Genomic DNA, 24458 nt, shown 5'->3' with positions numbered 1-24458 from the left:
GAAGTGGCTGGGTATCCGGTGACCTGATGAATGCGCCCCTCTCGTTCACCTCACACAACCTTGAGGTTTTAGAATTGGTTGATACGAATGAGTTTCAGGTGCTGATCTGTTTACCAAAAGGAAGAACTCTGACCATTCCATTACATGTCCATCCTCTCTTTATGCCTCTCACTGGGTGTGGGGAAAGACTCGGAGCTTGCCATAGGGTTGGTACAGGGCTGGGAAGCTGGCAGTACTCAGGCAGGTGCAGACGTGAGGGCACAGGCATGGTCCACGGAGGCTGATACAGCCTGCCGGGGGCAGCTCCATCATTTGACATCCACTTCTATCAGCTGGATTTCAGGGGCATCTGTTCTAGAGGAAAGCTCACACCTCACGAAGCCATGTGCAAAAGAATGTTCGCAGTCTTCTTAACTGCCAGAAAGCCCAGCAATAGGGAAACTGCTCACTAAACCACAGGGAGCCTATTCTTCCCAGAGCACTTTGGCAAAATGAAGCGGATTCCTATACGCCAACCTGGAAGGTTTCCAAGACCCGCTGGCTAGGGACAAGAAACACGCTGTTGGGATGTGACACACATTGACACACAGCAGACAGGAACCGTATGCGTCCATGTGGGAAAGGGCCGGAAGGCCACACACCCACGAGCTTGGTAACTGTGTCACCTGTGTCCCTCTGTGGAGGACAGCGGCATACTGTGAGCATAGCATGGTTTATTTAACCAGTTACCGGCCGGCGAACAGTGGCAATTTCCAGGTCCTGGGTCATTTTCTGCAGCTACAGACTGGACAAAGGATGACGTGAAAAGTTTATTCTGGTCGTTTCTGCAGCCTGGAAGTGCAGAAGCACAGCAATGACATGGCAGAAACATGATCGGACATTCACATGACAGGGTAGCAGCGAGGCCAGACAGATCCTCTGTAGCCGGCATCCACTCCTACGGCAGCTGGCCCAGTTCTGGGGGAATGACAGTGTCCTCCTGACTGTTACCTGTTTTAAAGCGCCATCTTCCAACACCGGACCAATGAAACGCAGTCTCAGCCTGCATTTGGAGGGGACTTTGAGACCATCGCAGCAGTCTGTCACACAGGTGTCTGTAGGAGAAACTGTCACAAAGCAATTGCACCTGGAATTGGAGTTATACCATTCCGCACTCCCATCAGCAACACTGGAATATGCCCTTAAAAAAACCTAAGTTGGGACTGGAGAGATGGCTTAGAAGTTAAGAGCACTGGCTGTTCTTCCAAAGGACCTGGGTTCAATTCCCAGTACCCACATGGCAGCTCACAACTGTCTGTAACTTTGTTCTAGCAGCTCACAACTGTCTGTAACTTTATTTATTTTTAAAAAAGTTTAGTTGCTGGGCATGGTAGTACATCTTTAATCTCTGCACTCAGGAGGCAGAGACAGGCAGATTTTTATGAGTTCATGGCCAGCCTATTCTACATAGTGAGTTCCAGGCTAGCCAAGGCTACACAGTGAGACCCATCTCCCCCTCCCCCCCCAAAAAAAAGGAAAGAAAGGAAAAATAAAAACAAAAAAGTGTGTGCATGAGTGTGTGTGTGTGCATGCATGTGCACGTGTGTGTGCATGCGTGTGTGTGTGTGTGTGTATGTGTCCATGGCACTTAGCACATTGTTCTGCAGCATTTGAAAAAGACTCGCAAGTAAGAATGCATGCATGTGCTCTTTGCTTAGTTAAAAATGAAAAGAAAAACAAAAGTGACTGGGCTTCCCAGACAGGCAGTTCAGAGTTTAGAGCGAGAGGCTGGCCCCAGGGAAATTACTTATTCCATGCAATGCTCAGTTCAACATTGTACAGATGCAGGGAGCTTGTGTGGGGTTAATGAGAGCACTGGATGCATGAAGGCAGGAGCAGCAGCCATTTCTCTGCAGGAGTAAATGCTGGCTGCCTTCTCCCTCAAGCCCTGTGGAGGCTCTGAGAACAGAGCCTCTGTTCCTGGCGGCCTGGGTTCCAAATCCAGATCTCCCTTCATTGGTCTAGGGCAATTACTCAATCTTCCTAAGTCTGTGTCTGTGCACAGAAATCATCTAAGTAAGACAATACGTATGGAGTGTTTAAAGAGGAGCTATGGGTGACCTGCATCACTATGTGCTCAGTGGGTCAAGGCTTCTGACACTGGAATGCCTGCTTTTCTCTGCTGCCTGTCCCAGGGCCATTGGAGCCAACCCCCTGTACTGTGACTGCCACCTCCGATGGCTCTCCAGCTGGGTGAAGACTGGCTACAAGGAACCCGGCATTGCCCGCTGTGCTGGACCCCCAGACATGGAAGGCAAACTTCTGCTTACAACACCTGCCAAGAAATTTGAATGCCAAGGTGAGCCCAGGAGCATGAGAGAAGCGGTGGTGGGTATCAGGGACCGGAGGACTTGCTGAGTCCTGGTAGGGTCTTCCAGATACTCCTGGGTCCCTGGGTCCCACTGATGGTAGAATCAAAGAATAGAAATGATGTTCTCTTGTTAGCATGGCTGCCTTCCAGTCTTGATATCCAATAAGCGAAAAGGCCAGGCAGAAAAATCCCAGTCTATTAAGGCTTTCATTCTTGCCCATGGTTACGTAAGAAAAACTAAAATAGCATTTCTAAGCTCCCAGGCTCCTTGTAATTCAGGCACTCAGACGTCCCTTAGATAGAAGTCCTGGACAATTAGCTGAAACCCTACTCTGGCCCTGGTGGGCCCAGAGGACCAGCTGATGCTTTCTTGACATTTGCAGAACACAGAGTCACATCACGACTGGTGGTCTGTTACCTCCAGCAGCTACAAATCCTAGTTCAGGGGATCTGCAGAACCTTGCGGAGCAAAGACAGGTGGCCGAGCGGCTGCCTGGGCTCAGCTTTGTGTGCAGGGGGAGCTACGGGAGGACCCTAGGGACCCTGGGGCATGGCTCTTGCCCTCTGCAAGCTCAGAGGCCACCATAGGAAATGAAACTGACAGCTGTAGGTTAATGAGGAGGCCCAGGCCACCCTGTGTGCAGGAAGCTGTCACAGTTCAAAGCGCCACTCTGTAGCGGCTGCTAGGACCAAGCCGATCTGTGCTAATACATGCTTGGCATTTACTAGCTGGCAAAGTGGTGCTAAATACTTTTTTCAAGGTATTCTTTTTAGCCAGATATAACAACATCCGGGAAAGTACTGACATGAGAAAAGAGCCCAATGCATGTTTACTACCGAGTTCACTCAGACACCAATACTAGGTCAAGAAACAACATCTTTGTGCCTGGAAGTCCCTCCAGCAGGCTTCTGTCCTGCGGAAAGGTCTTTTTCTTTTTTTAATTTCTGTTCATGCGCATACCTCTTCATCAGAACTAATACGTCACCTCTTCCGGAAGGAACCTCCTGGGGGAGCCTGAGTTGAGTGACCAGATTTCCTTATTCTCTCTTGGGAAATTTTGGTGTCCCTCAGGGTTGGTACCCAGGTACCCTTGCTGCCAGGTTCCTTATTCTCCCATTGAAGGAGGTCTGGAGAGGGGCCTGTGTAGCCTGGGAGGTACTAGGGAAGGTTCTCCCTGCTGCTGATGTGGAGAGGAAGAACCTCAAGGTATGTGGACTTTCCCCATGTGGCTTCCCTGCAGAGCCAAGCTCAGGCACATGGTTCCCCCTCTGCTGAGTAGGCTGTAGGCTGAGGTGATTGCCTCTGAGGGCGTGAGGGGCAGAGTCAGGCGAAGTCAGCGATCACAATTTTGCTACTCTCTTACTCCTAGAGTGGCCCTAGCCACTCTGAATATAGTTTCCACCTGTTGGGAACTGCAGAGTTCTCACAACTACGTGTCAATCAGGGGCTGCCAGGGACCCTGTGGGAAGTGGGTTCTGCAGCTGGAAAGCTGGACTGAGCTGAGGGGTGCAGCATGACCTTCAACACTCGTGGTGAAGGCATGTCTCCTGGGAGGAGGGTATATTTTAGGGCAGAGCCCCAAGCTCCCACATGCCCACTAATGCTCTCCCTCTTACCACAGGTCCCCCCAGTCTGGCAGTTCAGGCCAAGTGTGATCCCTGCTTGTCCAGCCCATGCCAGAACCAGGGCACCTGCCACAATGACCCTCTTGAGGTATACAGGTGTACCTGTCCCAGTGGCTACAAGGTGAGTGGAGGCTGGAGCTGGAGGAACAGGGTTCTATCTGCTGCAAGGCAGGCCATGCACAACAGGCTATGTCGTTGGCTAGTCTAGCCCAGAACATGTGTGTAAGTTGACCTTGTTACCAGTGACTTAACCTTTGGGCCGATGGACATGCTGATGAATCAGTAAATGAAGGAAGGAAGAGGCAACCTTGTGGTAGACAAGCAGAGTTGCCGAGGGCTGTTTCTTTCCTCATACCAACGCCCTTGGCTCTCCCTGGAGTCCTCATTGCTGGCTTTTCCTCCAGGGCCGAGACTGTGAAGTGTCCCTGGACAGCTGTTCCAGCAACCCATGTGGAAATGGGGGAACCTGCCATCCCCACGAGGGCGAGGATGCTGGCTTCACGTGAGTGTCCATGGGGTGTGAGGTGGGGTTGGGGAGGGCTGACAGGCCCAGCATCGAAGCCTCAACCTGTGCTGGAGATGAGGGTGGGCAGGGAGAACAGACCTGTGCTCCAGATTATAGTCACGTGTTCTTTGAGCTCCTTCTCACCTGGAAGAGTGGGCAGAGCACCTGTGGAGCAGCAGGCGCTGGACAGCACAGGCTCACAGGGGAGCGCCTGGGCCTGGGCTGGCTTCCACTGCTCTAGGGAGGGGCCAGGAGTGTTTCCCACACACTGGGAACCTATAGCCCAGAGTAAATACCATGGCAGTGCTGGGGAGTGGTTGGGGGCATATAAGACTTTTAAAAAACTTTTCTATATAATTTATTTATTTTAATTTAATGTGCATTGGTATTTTGCCTGTCTGCATGTCTGTGTGAGGGTACTAGGTCCCCTGGAACTGGAGTGAGTTAGACAGCTGTGAGCTGTCATGTGGGTGCTGGGAATTGAACCCGGGTCCTCTTGAAGAGCAGCCAGTACTCTTAACCGCTGAGCAATCTCTCCAGCCCCCCTAAGAATCTTTTAAATCTCCACGGGCCCTCTGAGCCCCCATTTTAAGCTGAACAAGTCTCTGGAAGCTGTGGCTAGCCCTGTGTTCGCTGAACAGACAAAGGTGGGGTCACATCCTGGTCACTCCTTTTGGCGCCCTACCTTCATGTGACTCTCACTGGCTGGCCACTGCGGGGAGGGATCCCACCCTGAACGGCAGGCATTTCCCATGCTCTGGATGCAGCTGCCCTCACCACTTAGCATACTCGAGCCCATCCAGAGCAGATGTTATATCTTCACCCCTGCACGAGCCTGCTTTCCCCAGGAAGCCCCCACCCCACCCCGCCCTCCCAGAGCTTTTCTGAGGAACACAGTACTTAGCTGCTGGCGATAAATTGCCTACTGAACAAATTGGCTCCTCAGAAAATGATGTTGAATTTATGGGCGGGAATGGCCAAACCTGCCTCTGCAGACCCAAATTACCAGATGTAAAAAAATAAAGTGCTAAGTGCCTCTCCTCCAGTGTTGCCTTGGAAACGCATCCTTACAATAGGCAGGCGCACCTCAGGGGCAAGCAGCAGCTCCAGTCAAGCTTTCTCCCCGTTCTGGTCCTCGGCTCCTGCACAGGGCTGGGATGCCCCTTCTGGGATGGGGGGCAAGCGGGTTGGCCTTACATCCTGCAGCCAGGCAGCCTATAGCACCAGGTGGGAGGGGAGACGTCCTTTCCACCTGCCTTATGCCCTGAGATTTTGCCAGAAGACTTTCTGCGCAAATGTCCTGTCATCCTAGCTTAAAACCGAACTCCAGAAGATGCCTGTGGCACAAGCTCCGGAGCAGATGTAGACCACCCCACACAAATGTTCTTAGACCAACAGCTACATTTTTTCATTGTAAGTTTGTTTGTTCCATGCAAAGGAGACAGTGTCATGGATATCATAAATATTCTTGCTGTTTTAAAATAAAACAAGTAGGTTAAGTATGCTACCCCCATCCCCCAGTGGTATCTGTTGTGCATAGCAATTGGGTACCATTTTTAACTTATTATTTATTCATTACGTTTTTTTCTAGACAGGGTGTATTGGGGAACCAAGGCTGCCCCGTAATACGCAGATATCCTTTTATTTTGGCCCCCTGAGTTCTAGATCACAGCTTCTGGTACCCCACATAACTTTAGGTACCTTTGAAATGCCACCAGCAAGCTTCTCCAAAGCAATGAAAACCATCTTTCCCTTTCCGGCTGCAGCTAGTATTTCCACTGTGTTCCACACTTCAGGTCTCTATTGTGATATGATTGTATGCCAGGAGCGACTGCCCCCAATGAGGGCATAAGAGCTGAAGTTTAAAGCCCTCCCTGTTTCTTGTCACCATAAACTTCTGATTAGAAGTTTCTTTTGCCTGGGTCTGGTGGTATGTATAGGTAATCCTGTGGCTGGGTCTGGTGGTACACATAGGTAATCCTATGGCTGGATCTGGTGATATACATCGGTAATCCTAGGCTGGGTCTGGTGATATACATAGGTAATCCTAGGCTGGGTCTGGTGGTACACATAGGTAATCCTATGGCTGGATCTGGTGATATACATCGGTAATCCTAGGCTGGGTCTGGTGATATACATAGGTAATCCTAGGATGGGTCTGGTGGTACACATAGGTAATCCTATGGCTGGATCTGGTGATATACATAGGTAATCCTATGGCTGGATCTGGTGATATACATAGGCATTCCTAGGCTGGGTCTGGTGGTATACATAGGTAATCCTAGGCTGGATCTGGTGATATACATAGGTAATCCTATGGCTGGATCTGGTGATATACATAGGTAATCCTAGGCTGGGTCTGGTGGTATACATAGGTAATCCTAGGCTGGGTCTGGTGGTATACATAGGTAATCCTATGGCTTGGTCTGGTGGTTTGCATAGGTAATCCTAGGCTAGGTCTGGTAGTACACATAGGTAATCCTAGCATGCAGGAGACTGAGGCAGGAGGATTATGAGTTTGAAGCCAGCTTGAGGTACATAAATGAGACCTTATCTCAAAAAAAGTTATTAAAGTTTCTTTGGGGCATGGATAGATGGCTCAGTGGGTAAGAGCACTGGCTGCTCTTCCAGAGGACCCAGGGTTGAGTCCCAGCTCCTGCATGGTGGCTCATAGCCATCGCTAATGCCAGCCTCAGTGGACCTGATGCCTTTTTCTGGTCTCTAAGGCGGCCACACATGTAGGTGGTGCACATACATACATGTAGACGGAACACCCTTATTCATAAAAATAAATAAGATCAGAAGAAGTTTCTGTGTCTGAGTTAATGATGACTAATAACATACAAACCAACACAACTATTATAAAATTTAACATTGCTACCCACAAGGCAATGTTTCTGAGACTGACCTCCTTCATGGGTGGATGGCTCTATTCTGTATCAGTTGGTTCGTGTGTCCGTAGATGGTCCGTGCGCGGTAGGAGAGAACAGCTGCCCTGATGTTTTGTTTGAATGTATATTACAGACTTCCTGGGGAGGTCTGTTCACATAAACCCACTGTCAGGATCAGGATGCGTCATAGACCTGCCGCGCAGATTTTGGAAACTCTTCCGGTTTATATGCCCAAATCTCCTGCGTGAGCAGGTGGCGACAGTATTTCAGCTCTGTCAGATGACAGCTCCATGGGCCCTGTCAGTTATTTTTAATGGTTGACTTGCTGTTTTTCTTGACACCTGGAGGCACAGCCTACCTACCTCCTGCTTGGGCAGAGAGTGGCGCCTTTGCTGAGGCCTGGGAAAGATGAAGGAGATCTATGGATATTTGCTGGCTGTGAATCCCTCAGGCCACACCCTCTGGCCCTTATAGCCCTTGGGAAACCTCACATGCCTGAGGCTAAGGAGTCCCCTGGTTTTTAATCACCAACTTCTAGAACCTTCTACAGCCCAGCTACTGCTCGGCCCAGTCCTATCATTACTCTCTTCCTGAAGTCTGTGCCCTGAAAGATTTGAGCAGTGTAGACCGGCATATCCTGCCTTCTCACTTCGGGCTTTGCCAGTCCCTCTGTACCTACTGCCTCCCCTCCTGTGTTGGAATTCTTGTTGAGGCTAGACCCTCACCTCTTCCAGGAAGTCTGCCTGACCATGCCCTGCTGAGGAAGGGTTAGGAGCTCTCTGCCCTCGCCTGGCTTCGGAGGCTCCACCATCCTGATAGTACTTCTCTTTGGGCCACTGTCTCCTGTTTGTCTCTCCCACCACACTGCAAGCCAGAGGATTCCTTGAAGGTGGAGCCAGGCTTGTTATCTAATCTGTTCACCTTCTGGTCTAAAGTAGAAGCTCCAAACATATGGACTAAGGATTCTGACCAGTGGCCAGGCTTTCCCTGTCCCTCTTCATCCACCCCCGCCCCCTCCACCGCAGGTGCTCCTGTCCCTCCGGTTTCGAAGGGCCGACCTGTGGAGTGAACACAGATGATTGTGTGAAGGACGCCTGTGTCAACGGAGGTGTCTGTGTGGACGGTGTGGGCAATTATACCTGCCGGTGCCCTCTGCAGTACACAGGTAAGCACTGCAGGGTCAAGGCATGCCCCATCCTTTGGGGACGCCAGTGTCTGCCTGGGCTCCAGAGAAGACTGCAGCATCTGCTGCCTCTTGCTTCTTCTTCCCCTAGGAAGGGCCTGTGAGCAGCTGGTGGACTTCTGCTCCCCGGGTCTGAACCCGTGTCAGCATGAGGCCCAGTGTGTGGGCACCCCGGATGGGCCCAGGTCAGTGTCCCCCACTGCCAGTGACTCCAGCCTAGGCTTGGCTTCGTCCCTCCCTCCCTTCCTCATATGTTGGTCTGGGTTCCTGAGAGCCATCATAGAGGTGGCTATGGGCACAGCTTTGGCCACACAGCCTGGGGGGTGTGACTTGCTGCAGCTTGGCCCTGCATAGGTGCTGGCAGGACCGAGCCCACTCTTCTCATTGGGAACTGGGAGCAGCAGTAGAGTCCTCTTGAGGTGCTGGCGAAGGGACGTGAGAAGGCATTCCTTTGGAAGGTACTTACTGAGCCTGACAGCCATGCTCCAATCACAGCCATTTATGCCAGGTCCATGACCTCTCACCCCAATCACAAAAGCCACAAAGCTCACAAAATTAAAGAAACCCCCAGAACAAAGCCTTACCTGAAAGGAAGGCTTGTGGAAGGCTGTTCACATTTGCCGCTCCTCCGTGGAGGGTGAATATGCGTAGGTTCTGTGGGAGTCTAGACTTAGCTGTTTACTGGACGGCCTCAGATGCCCCTGGCAACTTCCGTATATGCTCAATTATATGCGGTCTATGACCTAAGTGTGGCTCCAAAGCTCAGAATTCCAAAACCTGTCCACCCAGAGCAAGGAGTCATTGCACTAACTGGATTATGTAGAAGGGCTTGTCACCTGGAGGTTGCTGGATAAAGGTCATATGGGGTTTTGAAAATGTCACTCTCTTATACACAGTCCCATTCCTGGAATACCCCTCCTCCCCTCCATGAAGTCAGCAAAGAGTTGTTAGGCTAGGACTTCCTGTGGTCTATGGCGGAGTGACTCAAGCCCAGGAATTGGGACTAAGGCTAGCGGTAGAGACCTGAAGAAGCCTGCTATGTAGGCAGTAGTGTCCAGGGACTGTTGGGGACCAGCTAAACATGCACAGTGGACTGCAGCAAGGCCTCTGTGAAAACGAGAGAGACATTGCGCTCCTTTGTAAGGTACAGGAAAGGGAGCAGAGATGGCAAAGCCAACCAGGGAGCAGTGTGCCATTTTATGTGGTCAGGATTAACACTGTAATAGGAGACGGGTTCTGTACTTGTGCATATATATGTATACCAGGCTAACAATCGTCTTTCCAGCCTGAGAAGCGCTGGGTTTGAAATGAGAAACAACTCCAGGCAAGAATGCAGTCTGCTTACGTGGGATTTGGAGTTAATAGTTCAGACAGGGAGCTGGAGAGGTGGCTCAGAGGTTAAGAGCACTGTTCTTCCAAAGGTCCCAAGTTCAATTCCCAGCAACCGCATGGTGGCTCACAACCATCTGTAATGAGATCTGATGCCCTCTTGAGTCATCCTCATCAGCTTATGCCATGAGACCCAATATGAACAAGTTCAATAGAACCGCTGCCCATGCATACTTCAGCATTGCCAGGGCAAAAATTAATTAATTATTAGGGGTTCAGGGGTTACTTGGACTCTTCCAGCCCAGATTCCCCCACATCCATACGGCTCTGTCCTTAGTAAAAGAGACTGCAGAGGCAGGATGAACGTCGGCTGACCCTCTCCCTGTCCACCACAGGTGTGAGTGTGTGCCAGGTTACACCGGTGACAACTGCAGCGAAAATCGGGGCGACTGCAGGGATCACCGCTGTCAGAACGGGGCTCAATGTGTGGATGAGGTCAACAGCTACGCCTGCCTCTGTGCTGAGGGCTACAGGTGAGCCTCTGGGGCCACACTGTGAGCAATTCCCCTGCCTCGGGTGGGACTGGCTCAGGAGAGTAACAGTCCCATTCTGGGAGCTGAGTGCTGGAGGTTTGGGTGTGACTCCACCGGTCCCAACTATGCAAACTTGGGAGGGTCAAACAACCACTTAGAACTTGGGCATAGACTTCCAAACCTGTTTGTTGAAGTCTGAAGATGGGAACAGTAAAGAAGGAATTTAGAAGGAGTTATCGTCATGCTTCTGAATGTGGGCATCCAGCTGTCCCAGCACTATTGGTTGAAAAGACTTTTTTTTTTTTTCCTTCACCTCATTCAATTGTCTTGGCTTTCTGGCGAAAGCTCCGGGGCCTGCAGGTTTAGGGATGCTTCTGTTTGCTGTTCTTATGCCAGCAGTATGCTGTCTTTATTACGGCAGCTTCGTGCTGAGTTTTTAAATTGGAAAGTGTAAGTCCTCCTGTCCCCCCCCCCCCCCGAGGTTGTTTTGGCTATCCTGGGTTTGTTGAATTTCCAGGTTAGATAGTCAAATTTTGCAAAAAAAAAAGTAGTTTGGGATTTGGTAGGAGCGTTATTGACCTGTGGAGCAGTGTAGGGAGCAGTGGTATTTTAATAAAACAATATTGGATTTTCCCATTTTTGAGCGTGAACTGCCTCTCGGCATATGTAGGCCTACTTTAGCTTCTTTCAACAACTGTTCTGTCATTTTTAAAGTACATGCTTCACACTTATTTTGAAACATTTTTTAAATTATTATTTTTTGTGTATGGTGTTTTGCCTGCAGGGATGTCTATGCACCAAGTCTGTGCCTGGTGATATCAGAGGCCAAATGAGGGTCCCAGATCCCCTGGGACTGAAATTACAGATGGTTGTGAGCTGCTTTGTGGGTGCTGAGAATCCAACCTGGGTTATCTGGAAGAGAAGCCAATGCTCTTAAGCACTGAGCTATCTTATCTCTCTAGCTCCTCATACATAATTTTGGAATTATTTCCTAATTTTAATTCTTCTAGAGGATATTATAAATAGAATTGATTTTTTTAAAGGTTCATTTGTTTTACGTGTACAAGTGTTTGACTACACGTATGTATGTGCACCAAGTGCATGAAGTGGCCAAAGGAGTCAGAAGTGGGCATCGGATCTGATGGAACTTAGGTATAAGTGGGTGTGAGCTACCATGTAGGTGGTGGGAATTGAACTCAGGTTCCCTGCAAGAGCAGCCAGTGCTCTTAACTGCTGAGCCATCTCTCCAGCCCCCTGGAATTGATTTCTTAATTTGTTGCATGTGCACTGATTTTGTAAATCAGGCTGAATCCTTCAATTAGTTCTAAAAGCGTTAGTAGATTCCTTAGGATTTTCTTCTACAGGATAACATATCTACAAATAGATAATTTCCTTCCTCTTTTTTAGCGTAGATGTGTATTTTCTCCCTAACTGCTCTGCCCATACCCTGCAGTGTACAGCTGTATGAAGATTGTGAGAGCAGGCACTCTTGGCTTCTTTCTGCATCTACAGGGCAACATTAACCTCTGTCCGTCGAGTGTGATGCAGGCTGTGTGTGTTTTCAGGCTGTAGATTTCCCTTCTACTTCCAACTTGTTGACGTTTCTTTGATTTTTTAATATGTTACTATGATGTTCAACATTGATTGATTTCAGATGGTAAATCAACTTTGAGCTCCTGGGGTAAAATTTAAATGGTCATGATATATAATAATGTTTGTTTATGCTCCATTTGATTTGCTGATATCTTGCTGAGGACTTTTTGCCTATGTCCCTTAGTGACATTGCCTGTATTTGTTTTTTCAGTGTCTTTGTCTCGCTTAGGTACCAGCGTCTCAGAATCAGGAAGTGTTCCTTTATTATGTACTTCTTAGAAGAATTTATGGAAAAACGAGGATTAATTATTTTTTTTGAATCTTTAATAGGATTCATCAGTGAAACAAACCCTTTGGGCCTGGGGAATTTTCTGGTCACTAGTTCAATTTCCTCAATTGTTTGTTAGTATGGATTATTTCAAGTCTTGAGTCAATGTGGGGAGTTTTTGTGTTTCTAAAAATTGACCGATTTCATCTATTCTATCCAATTAGCTGGCACACAGTTGGCCATATGTGCCCTTCTGAGTCTCCCTGTGTTGTGTTGGGGGTTATTAGAAACCAGGGCCTTGTGCCCGCTAAGCAAATGCTCTATCTCTGCCACCTCCCCAGGTAACTGCTTTATTTCTGTAAGTCTGCCAGCAATGTGCCCGCTTTTATTTTTGCTTTCTGTAATTCAGGGCCTCCTCGCCACCATCTCCATCACCGCCGCTTATATCTTAAGTCAGAGTTGTAAAACCTGCCCTGCAGAGTTACTGGCATCGGGGGAGGGAGTGAATCTTCAGCTTCAATGTGTGTGCCAATCACCTGACCTGTTAGAAAGTGCCGGGTGTGTGTGTGTGTGTGTGTGTGTGTGTGTGTGTGATCCTTCTTTTCTGGGAAGGGCCAGATGATGCTGCAGGAACTGCTCCAGGTGTCCCTCCTGGAGCTCAGCTCCCTTGGAAAGCAACACTCACAAAGGACATCTTCTGGGTGTCCTTTAAGGGTCCATTTTCTTGGGGTGGTTAGTGAATTTCTGACTAGCACAGTGGGAGAGACTCCCTCCCTCCGCTTCATTTGGCCCCACCCTCTCTGACCTGTGTCTTTTCCTCTCAGCGGACAGCTCTGTGAGATCCCACCTGCCCCCAGGAACCCCTGTGAGGGGACTGAATGCCAGAATGGGGCCAACTGTGTCGACCAGGGCAGCAGGCCTGTATGCCAGTGCCTGCCAGGCTTCGGTGGCCCCGAGTGTGAGAAGCTGCTCAGTGTCAACTTTGTGGACCGTGACACTTACCTGCAGTTCACGGACCTGCAGAACTGGCCTCGGGCCAATATCACTCTTCAGGTGTGTGTCTGGGGACCTGGTCACTCAAAGGGAGTCAGGGAGCAGGGTATCCCCGCTCCTCAGAATGTCAGGCTACACCCCTGTCCACAGAAACCGAAAGGAACCTGTGTGGACCGCTGTTATCCTCGGGTTAGGATGAGTCATCTCGGGGACAACTGTGACAGGATCCAGACAAAGCTTGCCAGAGGCCTTGCCCACAGGCCTTAATCACACCCTCTGCTCGGCTCTGGCCTGCTCCGTGTGCCTGGAGTGACTTCTGGGCTTGTCTTTAACCAACAGTTTTGGGGTCCCCTAAATGCCCATTTTGTGCCTTCAGTGTCATTTCAGAACATCATCATGTTGAGGGGGAAAAACCAGCTTCTACTTCAACAAATGATGAAAAATCTGGCCGTTTTGCTGAATATGTCCCAGAGGAAGAGAGGGAGGCAGATTTGACTGCATTTTCCCCAGTAGACAATGTAAACTCTTGAACCCCTCTGCCTCAAATTCCATTCTTGGTCACAAGCGCCCAATCGTCTCTCCTTTCCTTTGTTCTTTCTCTTCCTCAGCCCCTCAGATAGGCTCAGCTCTGTCCTCTCCAGTTGCCCTCAGTAAGCTAGCAGGCAGCTTATCCACTCTAGGCAAAACTCACCCCATCCAGACCCAGCTCTGTCCCCAGCCCCAGCCATAATGCAGGCTCTTCTAACATCTTCGGGAGGTCTCACTGTCACACATTAAGGGATTCTTCTTTGCCTGCACTCTAATTCAACAACCAATGGTCTCAGCGGAAGCTCTCTGATTGGCCAGGCTTTTGTTACATACCTATTCCTGGACCAATCACTGGGCCCAAGGAAATGAACTAGTGTGATTTATCCAGCCTTGGTCCATGTGCCCGCTCTGTAGACCAGGGCATCAGGATATTTACCAGAAGAATGCAGGGAGGGAGGGGGAGCTAGACAGAAGGAAGCAATAGTGCTTCTTACAGCCATGGGGACCGCCCTCCCAAATCTCCAACCACAGACCCTGTTTTCCAAGCATCTCCTTCTGGTATTATAGGGCTCTGGCTGGGGGAACCTTCCAGAACTAGAGCGTGTCTCCTCTCTAGTCCCCTCCCCTTGAGGCTTCCAGGGGCCCCCACACCACACTGTGGTGGCTGTGTACTGCCTATTTCTCACGGGGCAACTGGTCTTTATTTTCCTGTTCTTGGGCGGATGCTATTCAGGCCGCAGCCATCCTTTTGCTAGCAGTGAATGACAAGTGAGCCTGGGACTGCTGGCCTAGGCCAGCCTCCCTGAAGAGGGGCGTCTGGTCAGGAGAGGGGAAAGAATGGTTTTTCACACCCTTCCAACCTTGAGTTCCCTGTTTGTTTACCCGCCTGTGCTGCTTCTGCGAGGGGTGGCATGGGAGAGAAAGTGCCTTTGCCTCTCAGGTCTCTACAGCAGAGGACAATGGGATCCTCCTGTACAATGGGGACAATGACCACATCGCGGTTGAGCTGTACCAGGGCCATGTCCGTGTTAGCTATGACCCAGGCAGCTACCCCAGCTCCGCTATCTACAGGTAGGAATTCCTCAGGCTGTCAGCCTTCCTTGGGTGGGCATGCCAGGATGTGGGGCTCCTGGGCCAAGAACTACACAGACTTGGCTGACCAAGAAAAAAGGCCATCTGGTCTCCTGAGCCCAGCCTATTTGGATCTGAGGCTCCATGGCACCCATATTTCCCCATCCCACCTCACCTCAGAGGCAGCCCCTAACTGGGGAAGAAACTCTCTCCAAAAGTCCCCACCTCTCCTGGGCCTCAGTAAGGGGGAGTAACAGGCATCAGGCCAAAGTCCGCATAGTCCCCTTGAGAGATTTGTCTCCTTGGGGAGCAGTGGCTGGGTTGATGGCCTTTCTGGGATGTGCCTAGCTCGGATCTTCCTGAGGCCCACTCCCTGGGTGGGGTACCCCCATCTCTTTCCAGTGCTGAGACCATCAACGATGGGCAGTTCCACACTGTCGAGCTGGTCACCTTTGACCAGATGGTGAACCTCTCCATCGACGGCGGCAGCCCCATGACCATGGACAACTTTGGCAAGCACTACACGCTCAACAGCGAAGCCCCCCTCTATGTGGGAGGTGAGGACCTTTCAGACAGAAAAAGCCTGTCACCTAGTCATGGTTATGGTGTCCCCAAGCAGAGCCTCCTGTGTTTTCTGGTCTGAGGCTGGCCCGGAGAGCTTGGGCTACGGCTGGGGAGGTGCCGAAGGATGAGGTGGTCCTACTGAATGGTTAATCTGGTGGATTGTGCTGTCCTGCCTAGTGTCTAGCTGCATTCTGGCCAACCTAGACTAACCAAGAAGGGGCTGGCCAACAGGTCTGGGTTTTTCCCAGATGTCTTCCATACCACGGGCACCCATCTTGGCTCTGACCAGTCTGGGATTCATTTCTAGTCTTGGACCCTCAGAGGCCAGAAACACTGCGAGAGGCTCAGCACAGAGTCCTGCATCAGCTGGAGGCTCCCCAGTGGACCCGCGGATGCTGCAGTCCAGGAAGGCCTGTCCACCACCCGCAACCATCTGCATGCTGTCTCAGCCTGGGGAGTGCCTGGCCCGCTATGTGATCCCGGCTCTGCCCCTACTAGTTGAGGCTTTCAGATGAGCTCCTGAGCGTGCCAGACAGGGGCAGGCAGCCTCTGCCTTGGGGTGGCTGCGAAGCCAGTAGCACAAAAGCAGATGGCAAAGTGCCCTGCACATGAGTTCTTCGCTTCGACTGGAATCTCCAGAAATGAAAGCAGACATCCCAGAGGGAAGGAAGTAGTCCCAGAGGGAGATAGCCAGACTTAGGGAACAGGCATTTTGGAATCCAGCTGGCCAACTGGCCATGCCTAGCCTGACTTAGCTCCAGTCCCAGAGGAAGCAGACTTTCCACATCTTTCTGGAAAGGCGTCTGATCCTCCGAGGTGACAAAGGGCCTCTGCAGAGACAGGACAGAGCCCAAGGTCACGAGGAGACATTGCAGAGCTGCCCAACAGGCACGGTTCAATCCCAACACACTCTAGTGTCTCTTCCTGTCACTTCAGGTATGCCTGTAGACGTGAATTCAGCTGCCTTCCGCCTCTGGCAGATCCTCAACGGCACCAGCTTCCACGGTTGCATCCGGAATCTGTACATCAACAATGAGCTGCAGGACTTCACCAAGACGCAGATGAAGCCGGGAGTGGTGCCGGGCTGTGAGCCCTGCCGAAAGCTCTACTGCCTGCATGGCATCTGCCAGCCCAATGCCACCCCAGGGCCCGTGTGTCACTGTGAGGCTGGCTGGGGGGGCCTGCACTGTGACCAGCCAGTGGATGGCCCCTGCCACGGCCACAAGTAAGCCTGGGAAGGACCAAGAGAGTCATCACCCTCACTCATCGGGACTTTTCCTGCAAGCCCATTTGCTTATGGCAAGCACAGCCTCACCAGCTGTATTTTTCAATCTTTAAATTGGAGCATATGGCTTGACACAAGATGATATTATTTATTATTATTATTATTATTTGGCTTTAAGCTCTTATTAACTGGAAAAGGACAAGCATAGAATCAGATCCCCCCTCCCGCCCCTTTAAATCTTGGGAAGAGAACCAAGTGCAAGGCTAGGAGGGGTGGGACCCCCTCTGGCTGGCCCATGGTCTAGCCTGTTCTCACAGTCCTCTTCCGTCTCTTCCAGGTGTGTCCACGGGAAATGCGTGCCCCTTGATGCTCTTGCCTACAGCTGCCAGTGCCAGGATGGGTACTCAGGGGCTCTGTGCAACCAGGTCGGGGCTGTGGCAGAGCCCTGTGGGGGCTTGCAGTGCCTGCATGGCCACTGTCAGGCCTCAGCCACCAAAGGGGCACACTGTGTGTGCAACCCTGGCTTTTCAGGCGAGCTGTGTGAGAAAGGTCAGGGGGCCCCCTCCTGACTGCCCTCTGCTGGGTCCCTCCCCGCCATTCTGCCGTAGGAGCTTCATGTCATCATCCTCAAACCCCAGCAAGCCCTTCATCCTTGTCCTCCTCCTTCCCTCCCCTCTGCTACACAGGGGACTACTGGGCTTCTGTGCCCTTGTCCTCTAGTCAGAGTTCCACCTTTTCCATCTCCTGGACTCAGCCTGCCCTGCAGTTCCCTTGACCAGGACCCTGCCCTTCTTGGCTGAGGTCTCTCCATGAAAAGACCATCCAGCCACATCCAGTAACAGCCCCTAGCCAGGCTTGAGCACCTCGGTCTGTCAGCTTTGGACCTAGGTGTGGCAGGATGTCTGAAGGTTAGGGAATTTCTTCCCAGGCTTTCCCTGGGCCCCTTCACCAAGATACTTTGGCTAGACTCCAGACTGCAGAAGCTGGGAAGAGGGAAGCTGGAGAAATTCAGCCTTGGGCACCGTAGGGTCAGTGCATCATCCTCCCCATTGAGGAATGCTTCCCTAACGCCATTGCCTCCAGGTCTCAGCTCTTCTTGCACACCTGCACAGTGGGAACCACCTCAACTGGAGGGCCTGGGCAGCTAGCTGCTTCCTCTTCCCTCATCACACATTGTGGGCCCAGGAGGAAGTCGAGCATAGGTGCATGCAGAGCCGGGGAGGATGTTCAGGACAGAGGGGTGAGAGGGCTCTCCCAGTGGAGCCCTCCTAGGATGCTACCCAGCGCCCCTCCTGCTTCCCACGGTGTGCTCTGAGGCTCTCTCTTGGTATCTGTCCTATCCAGAGTCCGAGTGCCGGGGGGACCCTGTCCGGGACTTTCACCGGGTCCAGAGGGGCTATGCCATCTGCCAGACTACGCGCCCGCTGTCATGGGTGGAATGCCGGGGCGCGTGTCCAGGCCAGGGCTGCTGCCAGGGCCTACGGCTGAAGCGGAGAAAGCTCACCTTCGAGTGCAGCGACGGGACTTCATTTGCTGAGGAGGTGGAGAAGCCCACAAAGTGCGGCTGTGCCGAGTGTGCATAATGCGCAGGCGGCACACTAGCAGCTGGGCTGAGATGCGGGCATCACCACGATGGCGCCTGGGTCCTGGTGGGCGCGGGGGCACCGAGCTGCCTTTCCAGCAGACTGCACTGCCGGGGCAGAGGAGCAAGCAAGGCCTGGACTGCAGCGCCCTCTCCCAAAGTGCCTTGCACAGATAGGCGCTTAATAAATATTTGTTGAATGAATGTGTGTGTGAGGTCAGGCCACAAACAGTGGCAGAAGGTGCTGCCCGGGACTGAAAAAGGGGGCTAAACCCTGTCTCCACTTGCTTCTCCCCTGGCCTGTGACCCTGGCTGGTCTGAAACAGTTAATAATGTCCCAGTAGCCTTTGGACCCTCTGAGGACAGCCACCTCCAGAGGTACTGGCCTGGTTTCTGCAGCCACATTTATTGGCTGCAGTCCACTCTCCAGAAGAGCTCCTGTCATGCGGAAGTAACTGACCCTTCTTCCTTGAGTCACACGGCCCATTGCCTCCACAGCTTGGGAAAGAGGTAGGGGTAGGGTTGGGTTTGAGTAGGACCAGGCTCTGAATCATGAAGTATAGAATGACCATGGAAGCTTCTATGAGGGGGTTCTTATGCTTGGGGTGATAGACCCCATCAAATAGGGCAAGAAGTTCTTGGCTCCAGCAGAACAGACATTACTGGCTACAAAAGGGGCACCGGGCCCAGGTTTCCCTAGCCAAAAGCTGCTGGTGCCTCTAGTAGAGGAAGGATTGGGTATGAGGAACAGCTGGGTGAGGCCGGGCTTCTCCACTGGAAGTCTTGTACAGAGGCCATGTGCAACAGGAGGAAGTCAGATGACCCAGATACTAAAAGTCTCTGCCCTGTGGCTCAGAGCAGACTTCTGCCCATTCCAGGCCTTAGGCCTGTGGCTGTGAAGAGGGAGGTAGACAGGAACCAAGCAGATAACTCCCTTTCTGGTCTCAAGAAGGAGGCCTGAGAAACTAGAAAATTCAGTTCCATTAACTTCACTAGCAGGTATTTATGTACCCAATGTGGAGTGGGTGAGGGTATGCAGCCTTTATGTGGACTAATTCCTAAGCACCCAGAGCGGCCCAAGCTGCAGCTCCTCACTCTGGGGGTTTGCAATGGCAGCTGTGTGAAGTCACCAGATACACGGTGGGCTGACACCAAGGCTTCTCTTTCATGCAGAGTGAAATGTAGAAAGATGAGGTCTGAGCCTAGCAGGGGGCTGCTGAAGGGACAAAGGGTTATATGAGGTCTCACTTCTTCCTGAGAGGGTGGAGCCCTGGACCATGGTGGGGGAGGGGAGAGAGGAAGGAGAGCATCTCCGTGGGCCGCTGGTGAGGACACAAACCTCCTGTGACTTTAGGACTTGGCACCTCCTATCATAATAGCTCTGAGATCAGTGAGACTCTGGATGGAAAGAGAGCCCTGCCCTGCCCAATGTCCTCATGGCTGGGGTGGGGGGACAGGCTCCATTTTCTTAAGGCCCTGAACAAGGCCACAATGCAGACCGGCAAATCCCCAAGAGGGCAGAGGCCCAGGCAAGAGGCTTTACCCAACTCTGAAGTGTCTTTCTCTTACTCCAAGCTTTCAGGACCCTGACAAGCAACTACATCAGGTTGTACATGGAAGAAAAGTTTAGGCATGTAGCATCATGTCCCTTTCTAGAAATAGAGACGTTCTGGCTTCCTCTGTCCTGTGAAGTTACCGTCCCCAGTCATCACTGGAAAAGCCAATTCCTGGGCTGGCATGGACTGGCAGGTTTGCTCACACGGCCGAAGGTCAAACACCTGCAGTCAGGTGGCACCTTTCCCCAAGGCCTGGGATGGGAAGTGAGAAGCTAACACAATGGTTCCTAGAGATCCACCCCGCCCTCCTGAAACAGACTTGAATCTGAGGATCAAGACTCATGGCAGAGTGAGGGTAACAAGGGTGAGCGAGCCATGAGCCCCATGCTCAACTTCACCTTTGACTCAGTGACTTCCTTGCCAGCCAAGGGCCTGGTCTATCATCCTGTTCACAATTGGGCTTGTAAGGTTGGGTAAGAAAGAAGGCAACTATGAGACCAGCCCTTTGAGAAATCATCTCCACATTGTGTTCCCCTTTGGCAAAGACCTTCAGTTAGTTTTGTGGTCCGCACTGGCTATTTCTATTAGACGTGCACAGAAGACACAGAAGAGATCCAGCAGGGTAAGGCCTCTAGGACTTGGTACTTGGGCAGCATTGCTCAAGGCCCTGTGACAATGTTAAGAAATGGGAAAGACCGGCTCTGTTTCCCCTCTGCCTGCTGTTAGCCTAACCATGAAAGTATCTCTTTATACAGAATACTTACAGATTCTAATATATATTTGTATTTCATTTTGTTATAGTATTTTTATATGTTAAAGTCAACCTCCAGTGTCTTTTGATTTTCAGATGCTATGTGGTTGTGACCTTTTGTTTGGGGTTTCCTGGAGTCTTGTTTGGGTCAACTCTTAGAAATTGGCTTAAAACACTCCCTGCGGGAGCTGTGCCTGTCCTTTCCCCAGGAGTATTGTTTTAGAATATGTCAGTATTGTCCATTGTCTTCCATATGAATATGACATTGATCCACTGACTTTCTGCCTGCCTGGTCTCTTTCTTCACCAAAATGAGTCTGCAGCTACCAGGGCAACAAGGCTCTGGGCTAGCACACTGGCTAGTCACCACAGGCAGGCAGTCTAATCCTGATGTGGAGGAAAGGGTGCGTGACAATCTGGAGAGCCTGCTTACTCTCATCTCCCACCAAGCGTTTACAGTGATGCTAATGTTTTGAGCATTTGTCTACAGTACTCACACATTTTACCAGATTCTGAGGGGCTTGGAGCATCCAGGCAACAGATTAGAAAGTAGTTTATATTCTCGGACATCCTAGAAGGCCAGTGGAGTAAGGAGGAAACAAACATCACACCAGAAACCCTTCTTTCAGGAGGGGAGATAAGGATCTGAGCGACTGCAAGGCTGGGTCCCCAGGACAGGTCCTCCAAGCTCAAAGGCCTTGCAAGTCCTCTGTTGATGCCAGGGCTATGAACTGACTCACATGTGAGCACTGTGAAAGCGCAGAGAGATAATAACTTCGGTGCTGTCCCAACAGCGAGGGATTTGGAGATGGAATAATAGAGAACAGAGTAGAGAAGGGAAAGTGAAACCAAGTGGGATGAAAGGCTAGCCTGTCTGGGAAGTAAACCAAGCAGGCACTGCTCCCTGGCTGACCGTTTCTATGACTTCTATTAAAGCGGGTACCAACAGCGGCAAATGCAAACTCACTGCCAGAGCATTTTTCCAGTCTATTTGTACCAGCTGGTTCTTATCATGGCTAAATTTGCTAGGTTAAAACAAAACAAACAACACCCACTCCCAAACAAACAAAACAACCAAACCCCACAAAACTAGAAACCCCAATATTTGAAATTAAACTTATGATTATAAACTTCCTTTTTTTTTAAAATCCTGGGCTAAATAAACACATCTGTGGGTTGAAAATTTGCAACTTCTGTGTTAAAGCAAAACCAGGGGCTGTTAGACAGTCACTCCGTGTATCCACTGAGGCTAGCTGTGGGATGCACTGGTTCACACCATGACTGAGTGTAGCCGTGGGGTGGACTGGTTCACACCGTGACTGACTGTAGCTGTGGGATGGACTGGTTCCATGACAACTGAGTGTAGCTGTGGGATGGACTGGTTCCATGACAACTGAGTGTAGCTGTGGGATGGACTGGTTCATACTGTGACTGAGTGTAGCCGTGGGATGGACTGGTTCCATGACAACTGAGTGTAGCTGTGGGATGCACTGGTTCACACCGTGACTGAGTGTAGCTGTGGGATGCACTGGTTCACACCATGACTGAGTGTAGCTGTGGGATGCACTGGTTCACACCGTGACTGAATGTAGCTGTGGGATGCACTGGTTCACACCGTGACTGAGTGTAGCTGTGGGATGCACTGGTTCACACCGTGACTGAGTGTAGCTGTGGGATGCACTGGTTCACACCGTGACTGAGTGTAGCTGTGGGATGCACTGGTTCACACCATGACTGAGTGTAGCTGTGGGATGGACTGGTTCATACTGTGACTGAGTGTAGCTGTGGGATGCACTGGTTCACACCGTGACTGAGTGTAGCTGTGGGATGGACTGGTTCATACTGTGACTGAGTGTAGCTGTGGGATGCACTGGTTCGGTGGTGATCTTGAATAGACCCACTTCCAGCAGAGACAAAAGGATCCAACGAAGCAGATCACAGCTGAAACCCTGGCAAAGGCAAAGTTTGTGTTCTGCCATATTCCAACAGGGTCACAGGACTGGACAGCACTGGCTGGCCTGTTCCCTCCCTGTCCTGTCACCTGGGATCCCACATTGTTTCCACTCTATTTCCTCCCCTGAAGTCAGTCATGATGGTTTAGGGTAGTGCATACAATGCTTCTTTATCCCCAGTCCCACGGTTTACACAGTCTGCTTCCAGCCATATACCAGTGGGGCAGGAAGCTGTGCTGTATTCTGTTCTCTCCAGTGATTACACAAACACACTTTAATATCAAAGAAGTTTAATACGCTGCAATAAAATAAGCGCCTGGAAAAAGCTCACAGAATAGATGTCGATGTTAGAGTAATCCCTCCCACACGCTGTCCTCTAGCTTCACACCCCCTTCCCTCAAAACCACCCAGGAAATCCTTCCACTTCAACGTCAGTGTGGGCCCCTTTATCAATAACAAAAACACAGTTATCTATGTGGTCCAACAGGAAAAGCAAAGCACAGAAGCACAAAAAGTCTACAAGATTTCAAATATTTAAGAGACTTGGAACATACTCAAAGTTAAAATAACTCCAACTTTTATAGCTATACATACTGTTTTTAAAGCAACTTAATATATTTTTAAATTTCATATATACACTCTCAAAGGTTCTTCAGGTGAGGTATGTAAACATTGTCTAATGAAAAATTTTCAATGTTTCAAACCAACAAATTCACAGCATACATTGAATTTTCATCTGTTAAAGACACAGTATTTTCCTACACTCACTAACAGTGGAATCCAGACCCAAGATGTGTGCGCTGCTCTGCCAGGTGGCACCTGCAGACTCTTCTCACTTCACTAGTTTGGAAGGTGCTGGGGTCAGGGAGGGCTCAACCCTCCACAGGCCCCACTCTTGGGCATCTGGAACACTGGCTAAGACTCACAAGACAGCAGAAAGGAGCACATCCAAACACCTACAAGATTGACCTCGGCAACAACACCAGGAGGGACCAGTAAAAACTTGAGGAATGGTGGAGACTCAGCTCCCTGAAACGGAGCTGGATCTGCAGCCCCTGCCCTAAACTCATTCTGAAGGGTTGTGGCCTAATAGAAGCAAAATCCAATGCACACCTGAGCTTCAGTTAAATTGCATGGGCCTCCTAGGACCCCCAGGCCCCTCAAAGGCATGGACACTAGCCTAAATTAGGGCACTGGGCTGTGCTTTTCATACAGGGTGGGGTTGAACGTCTTATGTTGTAATGCATATGAGAAACTAATGCCATGAGATCACAAAGATGACTAGCGTACACAGGCACTGGTCCCGGACCTTGGAGGAGCTCAATTTTGAAAACCACTTGTTCCCTGAGGGTAAACAGCAGGCTTACATTGAGATTAAGTGAGGCTAATGTGGGGATTTTCATTACAAAATACCAAAGACTTAGGAAAGCTCCAGCCAGAATTTCTATCTCACCTTTGTGTATCATCTACAAGACCCTCCCCTCCCCCCACCATAAGTAGTCACCTCCCCAACAACACAATACAGGGCAAGTTCTCTCCTCTGCACGCTTCTGGGCGCAGCAGTGGAAAGTTTACCTTAATGCACCCACTTCTTCAGTTTAAAAAACACTAGCGAATCCCAAACACCATCAGAAATATAAAAAAATTAAAAAAGAGAGAGACATATTCCAAAAGCCTAAAAAGCTACATCATTTTTAACAGTGGTTATCTGGGTGTGGATATCTGTTTCAGTAAGTTTAGGACGGTCACAAGGAAAGGCTGCTCAACAGAGTCGGACACACTAAGAGCCTAACTAGACTCTAGGGACCACGGACATCTCGAGCTGAGGCATAGAGGCAGAAGGCAGGACATAGGCTGGTTTCTAAAGGTAAGTCAGACAGAGCAGGGGGAAATATAATAGGCCACATGTTTCTCGGGTAAAAATTCCTTACATTTATTCTATGGCCAAATGAGCTTTGT

The 24458-nt window shown here is 50.5% G+C and overlaps 1 protein-coding gene across 3 annotated transcripts in view; it reads left to right on the top strand.

Moving 5' to 3' along the window:
• Slit1 (slit guidance ligand 1) overlaps positions 1 to 20825 on the top strand; it is a 148133-nt gene extending 127308 nt beyond the window's left edge. For all 3 annotated transcript variants that reach the window (XM_075974088.1, XM_075974090.1, XM_075974089.1), the window contains 12 exons: positions 2175 to 2338; positions 3973 to 4097; positions 4381 to 4478; positions 8398 to 8537; positions 8647 to 8740; positions 10280 to 10417; positions 13103 to 13331; positions 14740 to 14870; positions 15273 to 15427; positions 16371 to 16659; positions 16997 to 17208; positions 18004 to 20825. In XM_075974088.1, coding sequence (XP_075830203.1) covers positions 2175 to 2338; positions 3973 to 4097; positions 4381 to 4478; positions 8398 to 8537; positions 8647 to 8740; positions 10280 to 10417; positions 13103 to 13331; positions 14740 to 14870; positions 15273 to 15427; positions 16371 to 16659; positions 16997 to 17208; positions 18004 to 18242 — 2014 coding nt within the window. In that variant the 3' untranslated portion in view covers positions 18243 to 20825. The remainder of the gene's footprint in view (positions 1 to 2174; positions 2339 to 3972; positions 4098 to 4380; positions 4479 to 8397; positions 8538 to 8646; positions 8741 to 10279; positions 10418 to 13102; positions 13332 to 14739; positions 14871 to 15272; positions 15428 to 16370; positions 16660 to 16996; positions 17209 to 18003) is intronic.
• Positions 20826 to 24458: the final 3633 nt, after the last annotated feature.

This window comes from Microtus pennsylvanicus, chromosome 5, assembly GCF_037038515.1.
Source record: "Microtus pennsylvanicus isolate mMicPen1 chromosome 5, mMicPen1.hap1, whole genome shotgun sequence".
In the NCBI taxonomy this organism is placed as follows: domain Eukaryota; kingdom Metazoa; phylum Chordata; class Mammalia; order Rodentia; family Cricetidae; genus Microtus; species Microtus pennsylvanicus.
Note: the sequence above shows the minus strand (reverse complement) of the source record. Positions and strands in the feature narration are given on the sequence as shown.